Source organism: Staurois parvus, unplaced genomic scaffold, assembly GCF_062004578.1.
Source record: "Staurois parvus isolate SC_StPar_1 unplaced genomic scaffold, SC_StPar_1.0 ptg000244l, whole genome shotgun sequence".
Lineage (NCBI taxonomy): Eukaryota > Metazoa > Chordata > Amphibia > Anura > Ranidae > Staurois > Staurois parvus.
In genome coordinates, this window is record NW_028318040.1 from 9689623 (window position 1) to 9707097 (window position 17475).

General features: G+C 43.8%; 1 protein-coding gene across 1 annotated transcript in view; it reads left to right on the forward strand.

Annotated features, from left to right (window-relative positions):
• The window catches only part of LOC149459873 (alcohol dehydrogenase 1-like), a 32762-nt gene extending 15952 nt beyond the window's left edge, over window positions 1-16810 (forward strand). The window contains exons 6-9 of the mRNA XM_089680568.1: window positions 1020-1280; window positions 2778-2913; window positions 8600-8738; window positions 16499-16810. Of these exons, the coding sequence (XP_089536694.1) occupies window positions 1020-1280; window positions 2778-2913; window positions 8600-8738; window positions 16499-16523 (561 nt within the window). The 3' untranslated portion in view covers window positions 16524-16810. The remainder of the gene's footprint in view (window positions 1-1019; window positions 1281-2777; window positions 2914-8599; window positions 8739-16498) is intronic.
• The last annotated feature ends 665 nt before the right edge of the window (window positions 16811-17475 follow it).

Below are 17475 nucleotides of genomic sequence, written 5' to 3' on the forward strand. Positions count from 1 at the left end.
TCCACAGCGGCACCACCCGCACATATGTGAACCTAGCCTTAAATGCCACCGTCTTTTGCTGCAAAAGAATAATAGAGATTAGTGTCACTTTAAAGAGACTCTGTTAGTACAAAGTGCAAATTCATTGTCTAGAAGGCACTTTGCCATAACTGCAGGGTTTTGGAGGCTACTGCAGGTCTCCTACATCTTATACCTGCAGCACTTTTTATTTATTTTGTCCTGACTGTTTTTTAAAGTGAAAGACTAGTAAGAATGTCCCTTTCATGTATGAATGAAAAACTTATTTGAATGAAGATCCACTTTATCCTAAAAGTAGTATATACTATTTTTATACTTATATTGTATGGTGTTCGTTAAAGAATCTTTACGTTTTGGATAACAAGAGTTTAGTCCACAGAATAGGGTACACACATTTTCTTATATATTTCTCTGATTAAGACATGCAGATATTCATTTTAAATGGTGCCATGTACAGGGGCGGACTGACAACTCATGGGGCCCCCGGGCTATAGGGGATCATGGGGCCCCTGTGTCCTTGCCCAAACTCAAAAAAGCCTATGAAAAAGTTACCAGGGGCATTTCATGGGGCCCCCTACTGACCCTGGGCCCTCGGGCAGTGCCTGAGTTTCCAAATGGTCAGTCCGCCCCTGGCCATGTAGTATGTATAGTTTATTGGGATTCAGTTGCAGAGCGCTTGGTGAGGCAGTACATGTCAGTTTTTGACCAGGAATGGTTTCCATCATTCCTGTCTATAACTGTCTGAGATAGATTCTCTCTGATTCTAAATAAGTATGCAATTAAGAACAACAGATTTTTCAATGACTTTCCTGATTTGCAGATATTCAAGGTCAGTGACTCAGAAAGCATTACAACTAATGTGTCAGTATGACAGGTAGTCAACTAATGCTGCATATTCAGAAGGAGGCCAGTAATGTCAACTCCTATAGTTCTGCCAAGAGAGATTTACTTTAACCAAGATCTAAAACGAAACTTCAGAAACATATTTGTTTATTTAACAGGTGCAGCCTGGTACTACGTGTGCTGTATTTGGATTGGGTGCCATTGGATTGTCAGCCATTATTGGATGTAAAGTTTCTGGAGCATCAAGAATTATTGCTATAGATATAAACAGCAGCAAGTTTGAAAAGGCAAAGCACTTTGGAGCCACTGACTGTATTAATCCCAATGATTACAGCAAGCCAATCCAGGAGGTGATCAAGGAAATGACAGGAGATGGAGTACATTACTCCATTGAATGCATTGGCAATACTGATATTATGGTATGTGATTGTAAAATACATTTTACCATTAAATAGCTTAAATTAGTTATACATGGTACAAATGTTCTTCCTATATATATAATAAAAAAACTTCAATTTTAAAAGACTACAGGCAGTATTATAGATTTTACCAGCAGCTCAAATAAATTCCCTTTATGTGGGTTTACAGATAAAAAGTCTGTAGGGGATGGCTCCCTGGTTACCAGCATGAAACAGAGAAATGATTGGCAAAAAAGGCTGATGCTGGTCATGGAGATCAGAACATTTACTGGGCATTTGCAGGCTGAGGGGAATGGCCATCAGATGGAGAACAAAGATAAAGTCCTTATGCATCTGTTGCTTTCAGCAATGGATGACAGGAGGGAGAGAACAAGGGTTGCCCCTTACAGAGCTCCTTCAGGATCAGAAGCCTTCAAACAGTTCAAGAGGCTCAAGCAGTGGATGTGTCGAAACGAATGACCTGCATTATAAATCATCAATGACTGTCTATAAGGACCTGTAACAAAACAGGTCCACATAATTTTAAAAAGTTTTGCAGTAGGAGCCTTTGGCCTGACATTGTGTGAAGTTCATTCTCTTACCATAGTTCACCAAACAGACAATGATCCTTCAGATCTGTTCTGCCTTAAATTACATCTGCTAGTGCTATAATGATACTTAATAGAAACTTAAAGTGTTACTAAACCCAGGACCTTGCATTCACTATATCTGGTCTCCCACAGTACACAGAACATGGAAATGCAAATATTGTAGTAAATATAAGCTGCTAAATACCTTTCTCATCAGCAGTAGAAAGAAGTTACAAGACTGCTATCACTGTCTGCCCAAGCACTGGTTAAAGCTTGTAGAAGGCATTTTCATTCCCCCTTGACTATCCTATGAGGCTGCATGACCCCTGAATCTTTGTCTGGAAAGGCTCCGTTCACACCAGTGCTTTTTTTTTAGTTCTTTTTGCAGAAATGGATTACAGCCCATTTAACATGATTTCCAATGGAACATGTTCACATCTATCCTTTTTTGAGCTCCTGCTTTTTTAGAAAGGATCAGGGACTTTTTTAAAAGCAAAAAGCAGCATTTTTGCTACAATAGAATTCAATGGAGAATCTGCTGAAATGTATGGTAGTGCGTTTTGCTGCATTTCTGCTGCGTTTTGCATTTTTATTCTGCCCAGCGAAAAAAAAAAAATTCCACTTTAAGAAAAAAAAGAGCTGAGCAAAATGCAATAAAAACGTGTCAAAAACACATCAAAAACGAGTGTAGAAAAATGCAAAATGAACTGCGAAAAGCACTGCAAAATGGACAAAAACCAAACTGCATAGGTGTGAACAGAGCCTAAAGCAAGAGGGTAAGCATGACAGTATTTTTAGAAGAAATGGTCAGTAATAGAAGCCTCTATATTTCTCTAATGACAGGTCTCCTCTACAGCCAGACTATGTCTGTTTAACATTTATTTCAAACTTATGTACATATTCATTCTGATTTAATTTTCCGAATTAGAAAGCAGCACTGGAGTGCACTCACCCAGGATATGGAACCAGTGTGGTAATTGGTGTAGCTCCCCAAGATGCAAACCTTGTGTGTCCTCCTTTGCTGCTCCTCACAGGACGTACATGGAAAGGCTCTCTATACGGAGGTACATTTTACTATAAAAAGCTAATGTCTGCTTCTCTTTTACATTGTTGAAGTACTGTGATACTTTGACACTTTAATAAATTATTGAATATCATAGTGTGTTTAAAGCCCAACTCTGGGAAACATGAAAATTCTCCCTTGCAGTTGGACTGCTTGAATTGCAGGTGTTAGCTCTTTGTTTAGGTCTGGGGGCCTAGAAAAGAAGAGTTAAAAAAAACTGGCTATGCAGATAAGGGATGTCTGTAGATGAAAACAAGTTGTGCAGCTTTGACCAAATTGAATACTGCTCTTGCTATAGGTGTAGGCCATTTGTGTACCTCAGCCATCACAAGAATGAGCTGTTTCTGATTCAAATCACCAGTAGCACCCTCCTAAATAGCTAGGGGGAGCAGCCTGTGGTAATAGTCAGAGGGAGGTCAAATTCAGGTTAGGCAGGCTGAGAGGCACTGCAGATCAGCTCTCTGAAACGTCCCCCTGCTCTAGAATTTAAAGAAGATTCTAGAAGCAGTGGGAGGGAGTGAGGAGTGGTTGGTCCGCACTCTCAAGGGATCCTGGCCAATCCCCAACAGGAGGCTTGGCATAGGGCCAGGACAGCCCTTAAGAGCGAGGGAGACTGCTCAGTAGTAAGAGAGTTTGAGTGGAAGATGGAGAATTGAGAGGCAGGGGAGCAGGTGCCTGGGAGGAAGCTCAGATGGGAAGGGGCTCACCTACAGGCAGGGAAGCTGGAGAAGAGGAAAGCTTGGGACCTAACTGGCCCCCAGAGTGAGGACCATCTGTGGAACAGGGAAAGAGTGGCCCAGCAGAAGGCCTGAGAGCAGCCACCAACCCAGCAGCTTACAGAGGACTGAGTGAGTAGACCTGCACCCCCTGGGCCAGAAAGGGGAAGGAGCACTTTAGTGGGAAACTGGATTAGCTGCTACTCGGGACTGTCCTATCTCTTAAAGTGACAGGCACTGGATCCTTTTCCCACAGATTCACCCAGAACAGATGGATAGAGGGGTATCTGGGGTCTAGGGTGGTACAGCAGGAGATGCTGGCTAGCTCTCCAGAAGAGAATATTTGCTGTAAAAAATTGTATATAGTTCCAGGGAGTTTGTCCTCCGTTGCCATTTCCCATGGGCATCCCATACATCCCTTCCCCCATCCACCTTATTTGCCCCTTAATAAAATAAATAAATAAATAAATAAAAAAAACATCAATAGCTGGTACTGTCTCCTGGATGCAAGTCTGTGTGTAAAATGCATGTTGCCTGCCTGTGCAGAACTATAGGGGGACCCAAAACTCAGCAACTCCTACGAAGGTAGTGCTACACTCCTCACAAGCATTTTCTCTCCCTTGTAGTAGCTCTAAGTCAGAGTTCACTTCTGTAATGGTGTAGGTGAATAGTAATAGCTGGACCTCTCTTAGCAACGTCCTTGGAGGCTTCAGGTTAGGCTTCATGAGCTATACAAATGGCCTACAGCTTTAGCAAGGGCATTATTCAACTTTAGTCAGTATTTACCACTGCTTTCAGCATCATGGAGGGCTACCCATGGCTGTAAAAAAAAGACAAGGAACACAAGTAATCTGTTCATTACATCATTGGCCTAAAGACATGGGAATAAAAGTAAATATGAAAAATGCAAAAAATATATCTGTGCCTTTTTGGGTGAGGCATTTTCTAATGAAAATAATGAAAACACATAAAAAAGGCATATCAATGCATGTTGTAACATGCTTTAAAGCACAGCATTGCATGACAACACACATTTGCTTGACACACCTTGGCATTATGACACCCCTTGATGCGCAATGCAACACAATTTTGATGTGTTTCTATTGAATATGATAGAATAAGCATCAGGCAAAAAATGTACCAAAACACTAAGGAATAAATGTGCCCCTAATGATTAAATACAGTTGCAAGAAAAAGTATGTAAACCCCTTGGGATTACGTGGAGTTTTGCCTGAATTGGGCATAAAATGTGCTCTGAACGTCATCTAAGTCACAACAATAGAAGAACACAGTCTGCTGAACATAATACTACACAAACATTAGATGTTGCCATGGTTTAATTGCACATAACATGTAAACATTCACAGTGCAGGGAGGAAAAAGTATGTGAGGCCCTAGCTTAATGACTTCTCCCAGAGCTAATTGGAGCCAACCTTGACTCCAATCAGTGTGATGATATTGGATGTGTTGCTGACAGCTGTCCTGCCCTTAAAAAACACACACCTGTTTTGGGTTTACTGGTTTCAAGAAGCACTGTCTGATGTGAACCATGCCTCGCAGAAAAGAGCTCTCAGAAGACCTACGATCAAGAATTGTTGACTTGCATGAAGCTGGAAAGGGTTACAAAAGTATCTCCAAAAGCCTTGATGTTCATGTGTCCACGGTAAGACAGACTGTCTACAAATGGACAAAGTTTAGCACTGTTGCTACTCTCCCTAGGCGTTATCGTCCTGTAAAATGACTGCAAGAGCACAGCGCAGAATGCTGCATGAGGTAAAGAAGAATCCCAGAGTGTCAGCTAAAGACCTACAGAAATCTCTGGCATATGCTAACATTTTTGTTGACACATCTACAATAAGGAAAACATTAAACAAGAATGGAGTACATGGGAGGACACCACGGAGGAAGCCATTGCTGTCCAAAAAGAATATTGCAGCACATTTGAAGTTTGCAAAAGAGCACCTGGATGTTCCACAGCACTACTGGCAAAATATACTGTGGACAGATGAAACCAATATTGAGTTGTTTGGGAAGAACACACAACACTATGTGTGGAGAAAAAAAGGCGCAGCACACCAACATCAAAACCTCATCCCCACTGTAAAACATGGCGGAGGGAGCATCATGGTTTGGGGCTGCTTTGCTGCCTCAGGGCCTGGACGGATTGTTGTCATTGATGGGAAAATTAATTCCAGAGTTTATCAAGACATTTTGCAGGAAAACGTACGACGATCTGTCCGCCAACTGAAGCTTCGCAGAGGATGGGTGATGCAACAGGACAATGACTCAAAGCATACAAGTGATTCAACAAAACAATGGCTGCAACAGCACAGAATACGCCTTCTGGAGTGGCCCAGTCAGAGTCCTGACCTCTACCCGATTGAAATGCTGTGGCATGACCTTAAGAGAGCGATTCACACCAGACACCCCAAGAATATTGCTACACTGAAACAGTTTTGTGAAGAGGAGTGGTCCAAAATTACTCCAGATCGTTGTGCAGGTCTGATCTGCAACTACAGGAAACGTTTGGTTGAGGTTAGTGCTGCCAAAGGAGGGTCAACCAGTTATTAAGTCCAAAGGTTCACATACTTTTTCCTCCCTGCACTGTGAATGTTTAGATGTTATGTGCAATTAAACCATGGCAACATCTAATGTTTGTGTAGTATTATGTTCAGCAGACTGTGTTCTTCTATTGTTGTGACTTAGATGAAGCTCAGAGCACATTTTATGCCCAATTCATGCAAAACTCCACGTAATCCCAAGGGGTTCACATACTTTTTCTTGCAACTGCATACACATACAGAAACATGTAGACACCAACACACACATGTACACCATGGAAAATCGAAAAAGAATTCTCCTGCGCTCCAAGACTCAGACAGGTGGCACAAGATGGAACCAGGCCTGGGGAGAACGAACACCACTGCATAAAGGGCTGTGCAGCTCCAAACCAAGGCTGGGGAAGCCCAATCAGCACTGTAAAATGAAATAAAAAACAAGAAGCGCACCAGCCTTGCGCATTACCTCAGCGACCAAAATTTATTACTTGTAAAAAACATACTCACAAACAGCGAATAAAATCAGGCATGTAAGTCCTCTCAGGGACTTGAAGATAACATGAGTCCCATCAGGGGAATGGGTGTTCAGTACAGCTGACGCGTTTCGAAGGGAGTCCCTTCTTCCTCAGAGCTCTGAGGAAGAAGGGACTCCCTTCGAAACGCGTCAGCTGTACTGAACACCCATTCCCCTGATGGGACTCATGTTATCTTCAAGTCCCTGAGAGGACTTACATGCCTGATTTTATTCGCTGTTTGTGAGTATGTTTTTTACAAGTAATAAATTTTGGTCGCTGAGGTAATGCGCAAGGCTGGTGCGCTTCTTGTTTTTTATTTCATTTTACACACATGTACACACACAGAGACAAATGTACACACACAGACATACACACATGTACATACACACACGGAAACATATACACATGTACACGCACATGTACACACACAGACACACAGAGATACATATGTAGACACATGCAGACACATGTACACACACAAGAGAGAATGTTACCAGCACACCGAGGATCACCAATATGGGTCCAAAAGTTTTAATGAATGATCACATAGTTACAGCAAGGCCATGTTTCGAAGTCTCACAGGACCCCTGCATCAGGCACGTGACGGTCACATGCCTGATGGAGGGGTCCTGCAAGACTCCGAAACGTTAACCACTTTAATTTTGCATGTTTTTTTTCATAAAAGCATAGGGAACATATTATCCAACATTTTATAGGCTTATTTTTAATATTCATTTAGTTCAATCCTGCTGCATGCAGTGAGCTAAGGAAGTGTCTAAAAAAATTTAACGTTTGCCCTCATATTTAACTTAACGTAAGCGCTGGATGACTGGCCATTATTGTCTGTGGCTAGAACTATTTTTAGCTTGTATCATGTACATCATGTTCCCCTTAGGAGTTGCTGAAGATTTGGGTCCCCCTGTAGTCCTGCACAGCCAGGCATCATGCATTTTTCACATACTTGAATGCTGGACACAGTAACCAGCACTTGAGCTATTTTTTATTAGGAGTATTGAAGGTGAATAGGGTTGAGGGGTGTATGGGATGCCCAAGGAACAGTGAACTGAGGACAGCTTCCTGGCAACTATATACATGTTTCTTCTCATCCAGGATCCAGGATCCAAAGCTGCCACCCTAAATGTAACCCTCCCTAGTGAAGAGTTAGTCAGGATTCCCACCAGAATGCCCTCTCTACTTGTCTGGCCCAGGGGTTGTAGGATTACTCACTTAGTCCTCTCCTGTGAGCTTGTGGGTTGGTGGATGCCTTCAGGCCTTCTGCTGGGCTGGCCCCTCCCCTGGCTCCACAGGTGGTCCTCACTCTAGAGGCTGGTGAAGTTGAGTGATCCTCCTTACTAGGTCCAAGCCTGTAGGTCTTTACACTGGGCCTCCTCCCAGGCACATGCATCTCAGCCTTCTCTACATCTTCCACCCAAATTCCTCTGCTGCTGAGCAGGCTCTCCCACACTTAAAGGTTGTCCTGTCCCATACCAAGCCTCCTGCTTGGGGATTGGCCAGAATCCTTTAAGTGTGCAGGCCAGCTCCTCCTTATTCCTGCCCACTGCTTCTAGAATCTTCTGCAGTTTCTAGAGCAGGGGGAAGTACTGACCTGCAGAGCCCTCACCTAAATTTGACCTCTCTAACTCAGTCCAGGCTGCTACTCAGCTTTTCTAACTAAAAAAAACTAGCTAGCTCCCCCTAGCTAACTAGTGGGGAGCTACATACAGAATCAGGGTGCTGAGTTGCAAGGTTGACATACACTGTCCTAGACAGGCCATGAAATGCAGGATGATCTGTTGTAAACAGAGAACAAGGTTGTGGTTTTTCTAATGAAAATGTGCTTGTCCTTAACCAATAAATGTATTTATCGGATGTTTCTGACTTTCTCTTCGATGTTTTAGGTTTTAAAACTATGGACGCTATCCCCCAGTTGGTTTCTGACTACATTGCAGGAAAATTTGACTTGGAAGGTTTGGTGACTCATACTTTGCCTTTTACTAAAATAAATGAAGGTTTTGAGCTTTTGAGATCTGGCAAAAGGTGGGTATTTGTATTGATAAAAAACAATTCATAGTCTTTTTCACACATTTTTTTTCTTACCAAAGTTGCTAATGACCCTTAACTGCAAAATCTAAAGGCAATTACTCTGGCTTCACTCAGATTCTTCTTTAACTCTTCTCAGTATCTTGAATGACAGGCAAGTCTGTGGTACTTCAGACCTTCTCCACCCTAGTAAACAGAGGTCTTCAACTTTCTTGGATCTCCTCCTACTTTCTGGATAAACTTTCAACCCCATCTATTCACTCCCTTTCTATTAGTTTACCAAAAGGTTGTACTCTTGGACCCCTTATTGTCCCCATCTATATAAAGCTGATTGATTAAAGAATATTTAAATCCAACATTTCATATTTCTGATATATGCCTGCTTTACTATGTACTTGTATGAAAATATATCCTGTTCTCTTTGTATTACTTCCTTTGTGTGAACTGCCTAGTGTTCCTGCAAGTCCCTCTGCTTTCGTATTAAAAAGTGACCACGGGGGGCGCATGCGCGGCTGGGAACTTTGATGGCCGCATTCCTGTGAGCTCCGTACATCCCCCGACCTAAGAGACTCACCCACGGCGCACCGCTGCTCCATATTCCTCCCTGGGTGAGTCACAGTAGCAGGGCACCCAGCGCGCCAGACCTCAGTCCTATAATGGGGAAGATAGGGCGCTGGAAGCCCCCCTCCCCTCCACCACGTGAGCCGCGGCCGTCACCGCTGCAGCGGTTTCTTCACAGGCCACAATCCTCGGCCTCAATTACAACAGGGATCCCACAAACGAGCTCCGACAGGCCCCCAGTGGCGGTCGGAGGTACTACACCAGCTGCCTCCAGCTTCCTCCACAATGCCTCCACAATGCAGCCGACCTCCTCACTCCCAGGGATGAGCTCTGACGGGCCCCCAGTGGCGGCAGGAGGTACTACACCTGCTGCCTCTACAATGCAGCTAATCTCCTCACTCCCTCAGCACCAACATATAGATGAATCTGAATCCCAAATCCCTATAGAGGGGACAGCAGAGCATCCTTTGATGAGCCTTTCCTCCTCCGCTCTCACAAATCTCCGTGTGTCACCTGCCCTCACGATATCTACGCTAGAAGAAAAATTGCAGGTATTCTTGCGCAATATTACCGCCACTATTGCCGCTGAAGTGGGCAAATTAGCCTTGGATCTTCGTGGAGAAATAGCGCAGATTGGGGAGCGTGCCGATCAACCGGAGAATAAATTTGATGAACTGGTGCAATACGTTCATGTCTTGGAAGAAGACAATGCATACTTGAAACACACCATGTCCCAAATTCAGCTCCAGCAAGAAGATTTGGAAAACAGGGAACGCCGGCAAAATGTCCGTATTCGAGGTATATCTGAATCCATTGCCGATTCCCAACTTCGCCGACACCTCCTGTCTTTCTTCACCACAACCGCACCCTTGGTCCCAGAAGCGGAGTGGCGCATGGACAGGGCTCATCGTTCTTTAGGTCCCAGACCTGCTGACAGCACCAGACCACGTGATGTCATCGTCCGCTTTCATTTTTTTGAGAGCAAGGAAGCCTTGTTGGCCTCTGTACGCAACGTTCCCTCCCTGGAATTTAAAGGGGACCGGCTTCAGCTCTTTTGTGATCTTTCTCCTATTACCCTGGCTAAACGGCGAGCGCTGAAACCACTCACCACACATCTTCAACATCTTCGTATCCCTTACCGCTGGGGTTTTCCCTTCAAGCTGGTCGTCTCCAAAGATAACGCCCAAGTTATTCTACGCGATCTTTTTGAAGCGGACTCCTTCCTGAAGCAACTGGGACTACCCCCCCTGCCGGACGACAATGCCTCACTACCATCTACTCCATCTCGTCCTTCCGCTACCCCCAGCAAGATCTGGACACCAGTTCGTAGGGGCCGGAAGCGTCCTTCCTGTACTCCACAACGCCCTCGCCCTGCTCGTTGTAGTGATGATCCTGCTTGATGTTTTTTTTTGAGGTGTTCTTCAAGGTTGTATCCCTATCTCCTCCCCTCTCCCCTTTCCATCCCCCCTCCTTTTCTTCCCCCCCTTCTTCTCCTTCCCTTTCCCCCTCTCCCTTCTTTTCCTCACCCTCCCTTCTTCCTCCCTTTTTTTTTTCATTTTATTTTTGCGCTGGGTGCCTTTTTATGCTGTATCTTTTTGGCCGGGTTTGCCGAATTCTATGTTCCGGTTGTCATGTTGCCCCCGATCACGTCCAGACATTTGCCTGGACGACTTGGGTGCCGATGCCTTTCCCAAGTTCATATCCATACGGATATCTATGTTCTTTATTGTAATTTTTTTGGTTTGTCTATCAATGTTATTAGTTCTAATGTTTCATGTCCCTACTGTTCTTAGATTTGTCTCATCGATGCTATCTCCATTATTCTTTATCTGGGTACATTTGCTATTTGTATGTTTATCTAATGATGGCTTTACAGTTATTATCGTACAATGTCAAAGGTCTTAACTCCATCCAAAAACGGTGGATGTCTTTGAATGAATTTCGATCCTCAGGAGCAGATATTATTTTTGTCCAGGAGACCCATTTCAAGTCGACTGGCTCTTTTCGTTTTGCCTCAAGGTTTTTCTCCCACTCCTACTCGGCTTTTGATCCCACTGGGAAAGCCGGAGTGGCTATTTTGATTCGGACACACTGCTCCCTTTGGGTCATTTCCTCTAAAGTCGACCCACGGGGTCGTTATATCATTTTGGAATGTATGTTTGCTGGTTCCCCCTTATCCTGTTAAACTTGTATGCCCCGAACGCAGGTCAATTACATTTCCTCTCCCAAACCCTTGCTAGACTGAATGTCTTTACCACACCACATATGATCATTGGAGGTGATTTTAATTTAATCATGTCCCCCCACAAGGATAGGAAAGTACTATTTGAATCCACCCCCTCGAAGCGGCAGTGTTCCTCTTCAAAATCTTTTCGCAAATTGATAAGGGAACATCGTCTCTTTGATGCTTGGCGGATCAAACATCCCCTTCATAAACAATATACTTTCTACTCCATCTCTCATCGGAGTTTCTCCCGCTTGGACCACTTTTTTATCTCTTCCCCCTTACTCCCTCTCTTAGTTTCATCCGAAATCAATCCCAGTACATGGTCCGATCACGCCTCTTTGTCTCTGAATCTTTTCTTCCCTGATTCTTTACCGAAAGCTTGTCATTGGCGTCTCAATGAGACCTTTCTCACTACTGCCTGTTTCCGTGAAGAACTTTCTCGGGGATTGGATATGTACTTCCAACACAACGTTGGCTCAGTGACTTCTTCCTCGACACTTTGGGAAGCCCACAAGGCCGTTTTCCGGGGAATATGTATCTCTCTAGGCTCCCGTTTGAAAAAGTCCTCAGCCAGTGCCAAGACTTCTCTCATCCGCCAATTATCCTAAGCTGAGCGTCAACTGCTAATCAAGCCGTCCATAACTCATCTTCGTAGGGTTACTTCTCTACGCGACCAAATCAAAACTCTTGACTAACATATAGCTGTGCAATCACTTCTTTGGGTCAAACAGAAATTTTATGAATTTTCCAATAAGCCCCACCGTATGCTAGTCAACAGGCTTAAAACGCAATTTTCTCCCTCGTTACCAGACCATCTTCTTCAATCAGATGGTACACCTACATATGACCCTCATGTAATGGCCTCACTTTTTGGATCATATTATAAGACTCTCTACAACTGTTTAACCCCAGATCTCCATCCTCCTTTTTGTAAAACGTCATTCGATGCCTTCTTTGAGTCATTCTCTTTGCCGCAGATATCACCTTCTGACCTTTCGGCCCTTAATGCCGATATCTCATCTGAGGAGCTGTATGATACAATTAAGCAGCTCCCTTCTCACAAATCACCAGGACCTGATGGCTTGCCTTATTCTTATTACAAGACATTCATAGGCATTTTGGCCCCCCATCTTCTCTCTTTGTTTCAGGATCTCTTAAGAGGTGTCCCCCCTCAGGCTGATTTTTCACGTGCCTATATTTCCGTTATCCCCAAGCCTGATAAGGATCCTTCTATTCCGGACAATTATCGCCCCATTGCCCTGTTAAACTCTGATTATAAAATATTTACTAAGATTTTGGCCAATAGGCTTTCCCGATTCCTATCCAAGCTCATACACAGGGACCAAGTGGGCTTTGTGCCCACCAGACACGCTGCGGACAATACCAGGAGGTCTATTGACCTGATCGACCTGATTAACAGAACTTCATCCCCTGCTATATTGCTGAGTTTGGATGCTCAAAAAGCTTTTGATCGCCTTAGCTGGCCCTATATGTTTATGATCTTGGAGAGATATGGTTTCCGGGGCCCGTTTGTGATGGCCCTGAAGGTCCTTTACTCCTCCCCGTCCTCAGAGGTCAGATTGTCTTCGTTTCTTTCACCTTCTTTCAGGATGTCGAACGGTACAAGGCAGGGGTGCCCACTTTCCCCTTTACTGTTTATCCTCTGCCTAGAGCCACTGGCCACTGCCATTCGATCTAACCCTGACATAAGAGGGATACATTCCCATGGGCGTGAATATAAATTGTCCCTATTTGCAGACGATATCCTTCTTACTCTAACTAGTCCTTGCACCTCTCTTCCGGTTCTTCATAAAACCTTACAATTATTTGGGACCCTGTCAGGCTACAAGGTAAATACATCCAAAACCAAAGCACTCCCACTTCATATCCCACCCGACATGTTAACCTCTCTCCAAGCATCTTACCAATATCGTTGGTGTACCCACTCACTGAAGTATTTGGGTACCAACCTTACTTCCTCCTACCATTCCATATATGAGGCTAATTTCCCCCCCCTATTTGTTGCTATTTCCCGTTCCTTAAAAATTTGGGACACCCTACCTATTTCCTTTCTTGGACGTATAAATGTTATAAAAATGACCGTACTGCCCAAACTTTTGTATCTATTTGCAACTCTCCCCGTCCCCATCCCTATGTCCAAGCTAAATTCTATCCAAAAATCTCTCTTATGTTTTATTTGGCACAACAAACAACATAGAATTGCACGTACTGTACTCCTTTCTTTACGCTCTAGAGGAGGCTTGGGAGTACTGGATATTGTGACCTATTACTATGCCACCCACCTTCGTTTTTTAATCTCCTGGTCCACCAGACTCCCTTCTAACAAATGGACTGAGATTGAAACCTTACAACTTACTCCGACCCATTTATGCTCTCTGCTTTGGGATATGTCAGCGGTGGCCATCGCTTCTCACCGACACCTTTTACTTGGACCCATGCAATTCTCCCTGTCTATCTGGAAGAGATGCAGGGCTAAATTCGCTGTGTCCTCCGAGTGCTCCCCTCTGACTAATGTTCTCTTTAATCCCTCCCTTCCAGATAGTTTGTCCTTACACCGCATGCTCCCATGGGCCTCAGCCGATCTTTTCCAACTGCGTCATCTGGTCCATCCCGTAACTCGGAAATTTAAATCATTTTCCGACATCCAAAAAAATACCCAAATACCTCCTCAGCACTTCTATGTTTATTTGCAGATACGCCATTTTTTCTCCACCCTGTCACCCTCATTGACTTTGCAGAAGCCTACACCCTTTGAGCGCCTGTGTATTCAGGGCCCACATCAAAAGGGCACAGTCTCCAATACATATAAGCTCCTGCTGGATGTCCCTCCCTTAACTATTGATACCCATCGCTATATGCGTAAGTGGTCCCAGTTTCTCCGCTGTGACATTGACTTGTTGCAGTGGAAGAAAATATGGGAGAACGCATCCAAATCCTCTATGTGTGTAGTTTATAAGGAAAATGCTTACAAAATCATAATGTTGTGGTATCGAACCCCTGATGTGCTCCATTCTCGTAACCTGAGTGCTTCTCCTGCTTGCTGGCGCTGCAGAAGGGAAACCGGCTCCCTTTTTCACATTTTTTGGGACTGTAGGCTTATCACTCCCTTTTGGGAAGAGGTTTTGGCCTTATTACAACTGGTATTACATTCCTCTCTCCCTTTTGAGCCTCTTTATTTTTTATTGGGCCTGCCCTTTCCAGGTCTCTCTAGACCATCGAGGAGACTCTCTGTGCATATTTTGACGGCGGTCAGGAGAAGCATTCCAATGAGCTGGCTCTCCCCTACACCTCCCTCAATGTTGACATTATTTAAGATTATTGCAGATATCAGAAAAATGGAATATCTAACCGCTTCACATGCCGATTCTATAATCTCATTTGAAGCTGTGTGGAACCCGTGGGATGTTTACACCTCTGGTCAACCTGCTTGACTTGTGCGGACTTGATCATCCTTCCAATGTTGCCCTATTGTCATTGCATACTGTTATTTTTCTACCCATGTTACTAGCATCGATGATCCCTTTGTTTTTCTTTATCTTTATTTCTTTTTAAAATGTCATGTATGTATATACATGTGGAAAATTTAATAAAATGTTATTCATAAAAAAAAAAAAGTGACCACACTAGTCTAAACTGACCACACATCGTGATCAGTTCTCGAACTGTGCTGGGAACTCAGCCTGATCTCCTCCAATGACCCTCCAAGTAGACTAAACTGACCAGACATTGTTATCAGTTCTCGAGCTGTACTGGGAACTCAGCCTGCTCTCCTCCAGTGATTAGACTTGTCCTGACACCCCCCTGCACAGCCATTCACTGGGAAGATCAGTGCCCTGCTGTTTCTCCTCCCCTAACTCCTATGCAGCTGGGAACAGAGGGAATGTGATTCCTTATATAAAAGAAAAAAGTATTTATAATGTTTTTCACTAAGTTACTGGACTGATGCTGGACTGGCTGATCAATAATGTAAATCCTTTAGGCAGGTAAAACAACTCTCATACATGTATTTTAATGAGGAACTAAACTCAGGAAGCTGTTCCCAAATAAAGGTAGGCAGACGGCAACCAATCATTCCCCATTACTAACTTACTATGCCTTGCTCTGCACTGTGTTTCTGTTTAGAGGTGGCCATATTTCTATAGGTGGGACTTTGCTTCATTTACTCATGTTAGAGCCTCCAACAGGAGAACATTGAACAGAACAGTATGGACATCACCAAATCTTTCTTCAAATCTCTTGAAGGATAAGTTCACCTTTTTGACAAAAACAATAAATGCACATTTTTTTGTACGTAAATAAGCAAGAGCCTGGAAAGCATTGCACCAATGATCAGTAGATCGCTGATGCCATGCAGGTCTCCTGCAGACCTGTCTGAATATCTGCTTGCTATACAGGATGTACGAGCAAATAGATATTCTGACAGGAAGCTTCAATGAACCACCACGGCACTCCACAGCACCGTGGTAGTTCATTGAAAACTACAAGCTCAAAGCCATTAAGGCTACCAGGACTTGTAGGCAATAATTCACAGAATGCTGTTTCACATCAAACTTCTCCAAGTACTATCTGTCAGAGGGGGGGGGGCAGCGGGCGCGGCTGCGGCTATGGGAACATGTTACATGTTACACCCTAAAAAAAAGGTGGAACATGTAACATGTTTCCAAAGTTCACACTGCAGAAATACAGCTATGAGTCTGAAGACATAAAAATGCCTAGGCACACTTACATACCAGGAAGTGAGCTTCTATTTTTCGGAATTCAGGATGAAAACGTTTCTTTTTTTACAATAACTTTTCTAAATGTCCCTTATAACATAGAAAATCTTCACTTTTTGAGTTTGTCTACTTTATATTTCAAAAAAAAACTTCAGCTTTAGGATGTATAACATTAATCATTTGTATTTAATGCACACTGTTTTAATTTTTTTTCTTTTCTTTTTCTCCGAAAGCATCCGTACAATCTTGTTGTTCTAAACTGAAGACTTATGTGGGACAGATGTTACTCAGGAAATTATTGTGCTTCAGCCACAAAAATGATTTGCTATCATGTAATCTAATTTAGGTTGATTTTTAAAATGAACTAATTTGGTACAACAAAAATAAAATATTTCACATATTGTTTAAATCAATATTTCAGTATAATTTAATACTGTATCAATGGTAGGTAGATGTCTTGTCTGGTTATAAAATGTGTGTGACAGCCTTTTACTATTAATAACTCACTGTCTATTAATGAAATAAATAAAGGTTTTTGATAGGTTTGTGAACGTTTATGAGAAATGTATGCTTTGTGTCTTATTTGCATTACAGAATGGGTCATGCACAGCAACCAGGGGCAGATTGACCATACGGGCCAGTAAGGGGCCCCAGGAGGGGCTCTGTAACTGCCCCTCTACTTGTTCCTGAGCATTAGTCATACAGCTGTCTCTGTACAGGGTGCTCTCCTCAGCAGGTTACTTTAAGTCCCCATAGATCAGTGACTTGAAGGTTCCCACACACACACAGATCCCCTAATCTGAGGACAGAACGAAGACAGCCAAGAGCAGACAGCACAGAGAGCCCATATCCAGCCACGAAACAGGGAACACCCTCTCCGGGAAAGCCGTGCATGGCAAGCCCCGTCCCTACTCTGCAGCACGGCTCTGGCTCTGCAGCTCTGCTGTGAAAGGGGCTATCAAAGCGGCAGATTTAACACAGCAGCTCTAGATCCTGCCTGAGACTAGGTGAGAGCACCCTGGGGTCATAGTTGTGAGTAGCAGACATACTGAACATCCCCCTCACCCCCTCTCTCTCACCTCTGTCCCTCTTTCTCATCCCGCCACACCCCTCCTCTCTCTCGCCCTCTCCTCGCTCTCACCCCCCTCACTCTATCTTTCACCCCCCTCTCTCTCTCTCTCTCTGTCATCCTCCCCTCTCTCTCACCCCC